Source organism: Vanessa atalanta, chromosome 2 (assembly GCF_905147765.1).
Source record: "Vanessa atalanta chromosome 2, ilVanAtal1.2, whole genome shotgun sequence".
NCBI lineage: Eukaryota > Metazoa > Arthropoda > Insecta > Lepidoptera > Nymphalidae > Vanessa > Vanessa atalanta.
In genome coordinates, this window is record NC_061872.1 from 10,337,112 (window position 1) to 10,348,148 (window position 11,037).

At 38.7% G+C, this 11,037-nt stretch overlaps 1 protein-coding gene across 2 annotated transcripts; it reads left to right on the plus strand.

The window, feature by feature from the left end:
- The first annotated feature begins 509 nt into the window (after positions 1-509).
- On the plus strand, positions 510-10,688 carry LOC125075308 (protein PRRC2A). Of its 2 annotated transcripts, none has more exons than XM_047687035.1 (14): positions 510-674; positions 1,164-1,325; positions 1,990-2,135; positions 2,211-2,271; positions 2,840-3,014; positions 3,169-3,299; positions 3,372-3,637; positions 3,783-4,847; positions 4,929-8,187; positions 9,003-9,144; positions 9,229-9,542; positions 9,636-9,920; positions 10,004-10,214; positions 10,289-10,688. In XM_047687035.1, exons 2-14 carry the CDS (start codon positions 1,212-1,214, stop codon positions 10,408-10,410), a joined length of 6,291 nt encoding a protein of 2,096 aa, XP_047542991.1. In that variant the 5' UTR covers positions 510-674; positions 1,164-1,211; the 3' UTR covers positions 10,411-10,688. The 2 variants fall into 2 exon arrangements, with proteins under 2 accessions (XP_047542991.1, XP_047542999.1); XM_047687043.1 differs by having other exon boundaries at positions 9,247-9,542.
- The last annotated feature ends 349 nt before the right edge of the window (positions 10,689-11,037 follow it).

Here is an 11,037-nt window from a genome sequence, read left to right on the forward strand (position 1 = left end):
AGAAGGTTAAAGGCTCTGGGGCAACAAACCTACGTTTAAACTTGATCTTACAAATAATTTCTTAATTTGTAATTATTTACTTATCATTTACAAAACAAATGCTGACTAAAATATTAAGCCATTAAAATACCATTGAAAAATTAAGCTATAATTTTTAGTAGTAAAAGCATAGCAATCACCATTTATTTATTTATGTTTCTAATGTTATATATATTTTTTTTATTTAAAAATTATATAAACTCCATTAAACAATAAAAGCTTTTATGTTATTTACAATATTCCGTAATTACAATATATATTTACAATATATTTGCGTCACGACTTCAATGGTGTTAAGTTATGTCGTATTATAAAAGATCAATTCTAATAAATTCATATTTTAATAAAATATTAATATTTTATTAAAATATGAATATTTCCAGCTTAAAATTATATTTGAACGCATCGAAATTTATTTGCCAATGTTTTCCTGCAGAGTGCGTTGTGTCGCGTCTTTGTGACGTCACGCTATTGATTTTATAGGAGATCGTCTTTTGGAGACGCCATCTTAAAATAAAGTGATATAAGTTTTGGTAGTGTAGATTATAGAGAAAATCTAAAGTAATCTTCTTTTGTAAATTAACGATTGAGCTTAGATAATTTTATTAAAATATAATCAGGTGTAACGGACCAAGGTACTAGTGTATTTTTGATTAGTTATTTCTCAAAGCTATTGAATTTACTTTGTTATTTACCGTTCTTTAGCTTGTATTTTGTAGTACCGTTATTATCGAGTAAATAGCTACTTCTTGTGAAGGGTTAACAGTTATGAAAGTGCAATAATTTATAAAAGTAAATTAAGTGACATCGATCCAGCGTCTGTGTTCTGCCTACGGATGTAACACGTCAATATACTTCGGAGGGCAGGGCTCGAATTTGTTCCACCATCAGTGCTGTGAAAGTGCTCTGTTATATTGTTGGGTGCAATTTTCAGTGTTCTATATAACTATATACTCATTGTTAACGTTATAACAGTGTAGTGAAGTATTAAAACAATACAAATTGTCGAAATATTAAACAAAGATATTAGTTTTGAAGGACGAATCATTGTGATAACTAGTGTAGATTTGTGAGATTCTTTACGCTTGAATAAGTGAGTATCGCGTCGACTATACTGGTTGCAGTTGGTGGTCGGTGCGAGGGTGAACTCCTGATGGTGTGTACATCGCAGCATGTCTGCACTCTCGACGCCGGGCGGCGGAGGCACTACGGCGCAGAGCAAGCCGACGTCCGGCAAGCAAAAATATCAGAAATTGGACATCAATAGTTTATACTGCGCCAACAGGGTATGCTTCGCTGTTCAATTTTATAAAGTACTCTTGATATTATTCTATATTAAATATTTTTCTTTACAATATAAACAAAACTAAACAATGATATTATCATGTTCTATTCACTTTTAATTGTAATGTTTTATACCCTAGATTCACCTATAGCATTGGCAAGTATTTTTCATGATTTAAAATATGTGTAATAATTAATTAATGATAAAAATTGCCATATTTATTGTCACCAACATTTTTGATAACATGTACATTTTATTAGCTTTTGGTAAATATTATAAAAATATTATATTATAAAATATGATAACGTTATTAATTTATATTTTTTCCAAATATATTTAGTTTATTTATATTTGTACAGAAAAATGATAATTCATTGTTTGCTGAATGTGAGGTCAATGAACTGATAAATAACCTTGTCTAGACTACACATTCTAGATAATTTGAAATAAGTTTTTCTCTATAATGTACTATTTTAATTATAAATTTAATAGTAATTCTCTTGACTTAATTACTTACTTTACTTTTATAAAGTAAATTACTGTAAGTTTTCTTTGTTATATTACTTATGCAATATAATAACTAAGTATATTTTTTTCTATCTTCATTGATATTAAAGTGAAGTCTAACTTAAGGGTGATATATTATAATATATTTTTGTTTTTAGAACGAAAATTCAGAACCGTCCTCAGTAAAATCTCAACTTAGCCGTAAACATGGAATGCAAAGTCTTGGAAAAGTTCCTTCAGCAAGGCGCCCACCAGCCAATCTTCCTTCTTTGAAAACAGAAACGGGTCAAGATCCTAACGCAAAGTGAGGTTTTATGTAATATTTGCTGGTGCTGTTCTTACTTAACTGGGGTACTTATGTAACAAATTGCATTTTCAGTTCTGTATCTACAATAACTGCAACAGTAACTACTCAAGCATCATGCACCTCTCAGACAATAGTAAGATTTATTTTATATAACTATAATAACTATGTGACTTAGGTTTATTTTTTAAAAATCTTAAATAAAATAAAAATAACCCATCAATGACCCACTGCTGGGCAAAGACCTTGTCTCCCTTTTGAGGAGAAGGTTTAAAGCTTCCTATAATGAGGGTTAGTGGATACATGTGACAGATACTCGTTCCCCACATAAAGGTTTCCTCATAATGTTTTTCTTTACTGTTGAGCGCAAGATTAATTATAAATATATTTAAGCACATGAATTGAGTTGTGTATACTCCGGGTTGAAATCAGTTTATGATAAGTTCTTGTATATATTGGATGTTTAGTAGCATATTTATTTCTCCATAATACTGTTTATTATTTCTTTATTATGGTTATTTTATATTTATGGTTTATTTATATGTAATTTTTTAGCCCATTATAAATTAAATACACAATGATTTAATTAATATTAATTATTATTAGAATTCCTTTATAAAGACAGATTAAAACATAGGTTTCGGTCTTTACAAAGTTTTAAATATTTTCTATTGTTGCTCATAATCAATGCTTATAACTTTTAGACTACATCCTCGAGCAGCGGTGTTGTTGCGGGAACAGCATCTGGGGGATGGGTACCTCTCCCGCCACCTTCATCACCACACTTTCGCACAGAGTTTCCCTCGTTAGAGGCTGCCGCTCAACCCTCACATCGTTCTTCAGATCATTCTGTACTTCAGCCACAACTCAGACCACAAAGTGAGTATAAATATAAATTAAACTATTTTTCGTAAAAAATTGTTACATAAGAAAAACAAACTAATGTATGAATATATGTTCATTTTATTATAATACTTTTAAAACATTAATTGTTATCAATTATTTCTAATATTTAAAAAACCCAAATGTTTAGCGGAAGGCAGTTGGACGTGCGGTGGCACGGCCGGCGTGCGGCAAGAAACTACATCGTCACCCGGCGCCGTGCCCGCCTCCGCGCCTGCTACACAGCAAACACCCGCTTACCGTGCCATTCTACCATCTTTCGTGCGTTTTTATTTGTTTAAATGTATTTAGAAGACTTAAAGTTTTCCCTAACAATAAATTTTATTTACACAGCTGATGAAAGGTAGCAGTGGCACTGGAATAGGCTTGGGAACATTAAGCTCACTACGTGATAATAGAAACAATAGTAGCGGCGGCGGGAGCAGCAACTCTAATAATAGTAACATGGCAGGCTCTAGACAAGCGCCGCGCGCGCCTGCTACACCCCGAGCTGTTGAGGTTCTAACAGCTCGCCCAATTCTGCGTGAGGAACAAATATCTTCGCTTGACGATATCTCTCGTGATGCAGGATGGGCACAGCATGATGATATAGATTATGAGTAAGTACAATTTTGTTGCAGCAACATCCAAGTCTTCAACTGTTTTGGGAGAATTTTTTAATGTAGTTTAATTAATTTTATCATCTGTTGAATAAAATAAAGATTTTGAGTAATTCATATACAAACAATTTAATTTTGTTTTTAGTCAAAAACTGGATTTCTCTGATGGTGAGTCATCAACTCCAGCCACAAAAGTCAACACCAAAACTAATAACCGAACCAGTATTGACCATGATTGCATGGATAACAAAATACAGGATCCCGGCGATGAAGACCAATTATGGGCGGAGCGAAGGCAAAAACAGAGTAATGAAGTTGCTCAAGCAGTAGCTCGTGCACGCCAACGTAAGGAAGAAGAACAGCGACGACAAATGCGCGACCCACAAGCGACTCAACAACCATCGAAGGATATACGTGACAAAGGAGACAGAGGCGACCGAGATCGCAATGACATTAGAGATAAAGACTTAGAGATCAGAGAGAAGGATAGAGCTGATACCAGAGAAAAAGATCGATCAGATAATAAAGATAAAGATCGTAATGATTTACGTGAACGCGACTGCAGAGACAAAGATCGATTAGACAGAGACCGAGATCGGGTTGATAATCGTGATCGGTTTGATCGGGAAAGGGATCGTGATCGTGAAAGAGACAGACTAGTTGATAATAAGGATAGAGCGAGATTAGAAAACAGGGATCGTCCAGATGGTGATAAAGAAAGAGATTTACGAGATCGTGATCGAAACGACAACCGCGATCGTAATGATAATAGAGATCGCATGGACCGTGATAGATATGATAGAGAAAGAGAACGTAGTGACAGGGATCGTGTTGATCGGGACCGCGACTTTAGAGACAGAGATAGAGAATATACACGAGATCGTGAGCGTGAGCGCGATCGTGAGCGTGATCGCGATCGCGAGCGTGAACGTGATCGAGATCGTGAGCGTGAACGTGATCGCGATCGTGAGCGTGAACGTGATCGCGATCGTGAGCGTGACCGCGATCAAACAAATGCGCCTTTTTCAAAAACTTTTCAGGCAAATATGCCTCCGCGCTTTTTAAGACAGCAACAAAGCAGACAGCACAAGGAGGAGGACCAACACAAAGCTTGGGCATTTACAGGAAAACCAGCACAGAGACGCCAAGAACCACCACCATACAATGCTCCTAGACACACATCGCACAATGGCCGTCGTTCGTATTCTAGGTACGCTTTAAGTTACAATTATTATTTGTTACTTTTGATAAATGCTGATTGTAATAATGCCCTTTTTTTATTTATTTACAGAGATTACTCTGATCGTGAAGATGAAATAAGAAGAGATAAGGATGGGCCGGGCCCTCAGTGGAGGTCGGAAATGCAAGACTATGATAGATCTGGCCGTGAATTAGATAGGTCTAATTCAAAAGATTCTTACAAAGATTTTAATGATTATAAAGACAGAAGGAATGATTCTGACAGAAAATCTTTAGATGCAACTATTGAACAAAGCAGTAGAACTGCTGCTGATAAACTAACAGAAGTCTTCGAAAGAAAAAGCATTGGATTAGCAGAACCATTTGCTTCAGTAGACTCAACAGTGCAACCAGTTCCTGAGAGACGAGCTACACCATCATCAAATTCACCACAATGTGAAACATTCGAAAAAGACTTCAGCAAAGCATCATGGGCTGATGTTGCACAAGAAGAACAAAATAACTCAATTGTTGCAAAACCATTGGAAAAAGATGTAACATTGCACAACAAAATTGATCCTACAAGTACTGAAACTATGGATGTAATGATAACACCCCAACAAAACATAAATAATTCCAATAGTTTTATGCACTCAAATCTCACCACTCAAAATCAGACTATCAGTTATAATAGTCACGTGTCTAGCACTCAAGTTGTATCTCCTCAAATTCAACAAACTCAAACTCACACCGTAAATACACAAATAAATATTCAAACTGCAATTCCCATTTCTTCAACTAATCAATCTCAACCTTCCATATTTACTGATTCTCATACTATTTCTAAGTGTACTTCAAACCAATCTCCTTCCAAACCAAATAATTCAAGTGAAAATATCTCTAGTAGCATACCAAAACAATCTTTACCGGAGCAATTATCTCTAACTAGTGTTGTTAAATCTTCAATTCCTGGTCAAAAATCGGAAAAAGATGTTTCGGAGACGGAATCCATAGCTTCGAAATCTAGTACCGATCCATCTGGTATAATCGGAAATAAATTAGTGGATTCACATTCTAACGAAAATATTCAAGATTGTCAAAAGCGTCAATTAGACGATAAAAAGAATGAGAAATATAACAATGAACTTTTGAATAAAATACCGATAAAGGAGCCCGTTGAAAGAAAATCTAGTGGGTCTGGGTCTGAAAAGAAAGGCAGAGGATTTGGCAGTAGTGGATATAATGTTTATAATAGGGGTTGGGGATCAAGAGAATCTCGAGGACGACGTTCACATCGAAGTTCTCGTTCCAATAACAGAGCGAGTGAATCTGACGGTTCGACAGACGGTAATAATGTAGAACGTAAAGAACGAAGAAGAGCTCCGCGTAGTCCACGTGGTCCTAAGAAACAAGAAAGACCAGATGACACAAATCACGTACCCCATGAGCAAGGTCCACAAATAACTGATGGATTAGAAAATAGAGAACCATTTGCACCGCGTGGACAGCCTTCTCGTCGAGGTAGAGGTGGTTTTCAAGGTACCAATAGGCCACCAGCACCGGCTAAACGTGTAACTGGCTATGGACCACCTAATACAAAGAGTCCATTTAGCCAAGCTAATAGGGCCGTAAAGGATAATGAGGATGTGAAAGAGACTTTGCTTGATGATAAAGAAAAGACTAATCCCAAAAGCCGTACTAGTTCATCTGTTGCTAAGGTACGTGATCGTCGATCAAAAGGTATGGGTGGGCCAATGAGTGGCGAGGACGAAAACTGGGAAACTACGTCAGAACATTCCGAAAGCGGTGGTACTGGTATGCATCGTCGTCCTAATGGAGGAAGACAATCAGCTCAATCACAAAAGGGGCAAATAGGTAATCGTAACCAAAACTCCATCAATCGTCAAAACAATAGCCGTGGCCAACAGGCAGCTAAAAAGGAAGGAGAAAATAAGAATACTGAAATAATAGAGGCTATTAGTGATCTTAAGATATCAACTGCTAATGAAACCGTTGATGATGGTTTCCAAGAAGTCCGTAATAAAAAAAATTCTAAGGAATCGAGAAGTTCTAATGGAAAAGATGAAAAACAACCCAGATCTCGTTCTAATCAGGGTGGTGGTCGGAATGGTTCCACTTCAAGAAATTCCAATGATAAATCAAACTCACGAGGATCAGCTCCAGTAACTGCCAAATCAAGTACACAATACGATCGACCTCGCCAAGCTAACTTAGCTCCGCGATTTGTTAAACAAAGACAAAAACAACAAATGGGCCTTTCGACCTTCGGTCCAGACACCGGCGCCGCTCCTCCACCTCCACCTGTTAATGCATGGGATAAACCAATTTCACAAACTTTACGCGGTAATGTTGAAGAACCTCCAGAAATCGTAGATACTAAATCGTGTCAATCGAGTCAGCGAAGTACGCCTGGCGATGTCGCAATGGATAATAGTAAGACTCCTGCGGCACCATGCGCTGTTTCTGATAAAACAGGTGTTCTTGATGGAAGCACACCACCTGTAGAAACTATTATATTTGAGAATACTAATTATAAAACTGCTCCTCCAGCAGAAGCCTTGAAACAAAAATATCAACCTAGTGCAGCCACTGCTAAACCCCAAGGGGAAGAAGCTCAGACAGAAATTGAACCAAGACCTTTACCCTTTAATGGAGACGTTAGATCACGAACGAGATCCATTCAAGAGCTTATGGCGGAATCTGGACGACCGGTATCGGAGGCAGAAGGTTCATTGGGATTACAGATGTCTTTTGATACATCTCAAAAGACAGAAGATTCATCAGATATGAAACTTGATTTTGCTTTTGATTCAGATCTTGGTCAGCTAACAGAAGATAAGGCGGCAAAGACTCTTGGATTACCGCGAGGGGTGCACATGAGTACTTCAAATACTATTTCACCACTAGCAGCAGATCTCAATTTAAAGATTGCTAGTGTTAAAAAAGTTTGGGAAATGCCTGCAGTGGCAGAAGGTACTGAGGAGCTACAATTTCCTGTTTTTGAAGAAAGTAATACTGAAACTGGTGCTCCTCCTAATGTATGTAAAGTAAAGCCCACCCAGCAACTACAATCACCTCCACCTCAGCATTACAATCATGTTAGCTATCAAGGAGGTTATGGCGGCCTTTCAGTTCCTTCACCTCCAGCTGTTTTATATAATTCATCTCAACAAATATTGGGATCGTCACAACAACTACAACAACAAGGGGGCTTGTATGGTGCCTTCTTGGATCAGACTCGCGGTCAATTTGGTGGATTTCCTGGAACTCCGTATGGTGCTGGCTCAGCTACACCATATAATTACCAACCTCCAGATATGTTCCAGAGTCTTCCAAGTCAATACCGCATGGTGAGTTTTCTATTCTATTACAGGATTTATATTTATTGATTTATTGAAAGTAATTACCAGGGCTATACCCTGTACAAGTTAGCTTGATCTTTTTGACAGTTGGGCTAGTGATGGGAAACAGAAAATAGCTAATACTCCAAAAAATAATGTTTTAAAATACTTGTAACTGTGACGAGATGGTGTGGGTGTATTATGTGTGAAATATCTTCATTGCGCTAGACATAAATTATTGCGTAATTCAAATTAGAATTCAATTTTTTTTTTACCTTATTTTTCTAAAAAGAAACCAGCTGAAGAGACCCCAACCCCAATCAAAAGGATCCCCGTTCGTAACAATAACTTAACAATGATCTTAATAATGATTTTTTGTAATCGGTATTTGTAACAGTTACTGCCTATTATTCGTGTCCCTACCGTCCGACTGATGTAACATTGTATAAGTGTCTATTATTTTCAGTATTCCTATTTAAATTTTACTTTGAAGCATTGAAAAGTCTTAAAATTTTCGGATAACGCTTAAGGACTTTAGTGTGATATGTGTTTTTAAATATTTTTACAATTTTGAAAATCATTAAATTAAGAAAATTATATGTTCGTCATTGCAAAGTTATGTCGATTAGAAACATTTACATGTGTCAAAAAGATCATGCTAACTTGTACAGGAAATCGTAGCATATCATATGAAATATGTAAATCCCTTTGCCATCTTTAATTCGAATAGGCTACACAATTTCCTATTTTATTTATTTGAAATAAAAACACAACATTATTTTTTTTATTGCTTAATATATATTGGATGCTATTCTTAATTTTAGGCAGCAGCTGCTGGAGGCGGCGCAGCCTATGGACAGTCAGGACAACTGGGAAACAGCCCTAGCACTGTTTTAATTTCAAGTACTTCAAATTCACTTATGTCTGCTACTGTTAAACCCTCGTCTCAACAAATCGGTGCCATTGGTGCGTAAAATGCTTAAATTACGTTGATTAATAAAAAATAAAAAATATCAAAGTAATTAACAGGAATAATTATTTAATTGACAGAATGTATTTTTAAATCAGGCAGCAAAGGCGGCGGTGTTGGTGGAGTCGGTGGTGTAGGTGGCGTGAACACGTTCCAACAACAATACTTGGGTTATTCGGGCCCGGTGGGTGAGGCACCATACTCACTACCCGGCCTTATGCCGCGGCCTGCACCGCCAGCATCTTCGTACTACTCGCCCTACCAGCCACCTACGGCTCCAGCACCGAATTATCCGCTGCAATTCACGCAGCCCGCGCAGTCTAGTGCTTTCAGTTCACAGTTCCTCTCGTCTCAGCTGCATGTCGCAGCAGCAGCTGCTGTCCAGCAGATGCAGGTAATGATGTTTTTTTGTTTGATAATGATATTAAATGTATCGTTAAATCATAGAAACGTATTTGTTAATATATCAAAAATCTAACTACCACAGCAACAATATCGAGCTCCACCGCTGCAACAGCAATATGCGCCTCCTCAACCGCGGCCACCACCACAGCAACAACTCAAGAGCCCACTTCATGAACATGCAAATGGATTCGCACCTCTTTGTGATTCTGCTTCGCCCACGCCCAAAGGCGCCTCGAAGCCACAAAAACCACCACACTCGCCGCCGCAGCACAAGTACCACGCGCCACCACCTCATCAGCAACATCCGGCTCACCCACCACCTTCGCACACTCCTCATCAACATCACCAGCAACATCAACAACATCAGGTATGCTACGAAAAAATATACACCATTTTTTGTTTTGCAAACATAATAAAGACATCCCGTATTTATGAAAATTTCTTTTACAGCAATTAGTAGGCGGTGGAAACAATGGTCGGGGTGGTAACGTTACAGGCGGCGGAAATGGTAATGGAATGAATCGTGGTATGGTTGGGCAACGCTATCCAGCGCCTATCCAGCGACCCCATGCGCCCGCCATGCCGATGTATCGTGCACCACCCGCGCCTCGCACTCACAATACGCCCCGTCCCAATCTCTACTACCATCACCACCAACGCAGTGAGTAAGAACCGACTGTTATGCATTGTAATATTATCTTCTTACATTTTACAATGACAACCTCCATCTGCCAGACGGTGGAAATGGCCCGGAACGAGTGACCGAAGTTGGAGAGGTAGCGCCGAACGTGGAGGAGGCAGGCGATAACGCGCCCGCTGGCGAAGCTCCCCCACCCGCCGAGGTGAAAGCCGAGTGAGCCAAGGCCTCGTCGCGCACCTCACGCCTCCCCCCGCCCCCTGCGCGGCCCTCGAGCACGCCGACGTTCGACAGACGTTCGCCTCCGCCGACGTCGCCTGACTTAGGTTCTCGGTATTTTAAGTCGTAAATTATGGAAGTGATTTTAATATTGTTTAAGATTCGTACGGAATCGATGCGCCGTCCGTCTCGGCCGACCCGAGAACGGTGCGCCGCCGCCACGGTGTGCGAATGGTGTTTCGTTTGTTTGTATGTAAATATATTGATCGGACCGACATCCGGCTGTCTATTTGACTGTTATATTTTAAGTATATATGTATAAAAGCGAAAGGTCGGCGGCCTCGCTAAGTACGACCAATGCACTGCGGGGACTGTGCGTCTTTACTAACCGATGCTGCCTCGAGACATCTCACTAGTAAATATGTAGCCACGGTTTTTGCATAACGAATGTCGATGCAATATAAATAAATAATAATGTAATTTGGAGCGAAGATCGCCGAGTGGCGCTCGGCTTCTGCTGACGGGTGCGCGTTAGCGCTCCATGTATCATAATCAATTATTATATGCGAATAAAATTATTATGACCGAAAAACGTTCTCTCATTTATTTCTCTTTTAACAACCTGAAT

What these genes read in the sequence shown, in the direction of transcription:
- LOC125075308 (XM_047687035.1), top strand. Translation starts at nt 1,212, where the DNA reads ATGTCTGCACTCTCGACGCCGGGCGGCGGAGGCACTACGGCGCAGAGC. An exon ending in CTGCTGTCCAGCAGATGCAG is followed by an intron (nt 9,543 to 9,635) that starts GTAATGATGTTT and finishes TAACTACCACAG; the next exon opens with CAACAATATCGAGCTCCACC. An exon ending in AGCAACATCAACAACATCAG is followed by an intron (nt 9,921 to 10,003) that starts GTATGCTACGAA and finishes TTTCTTTTACAG; the next exon opens with CAATTAGTAGGCGGTGGAAA.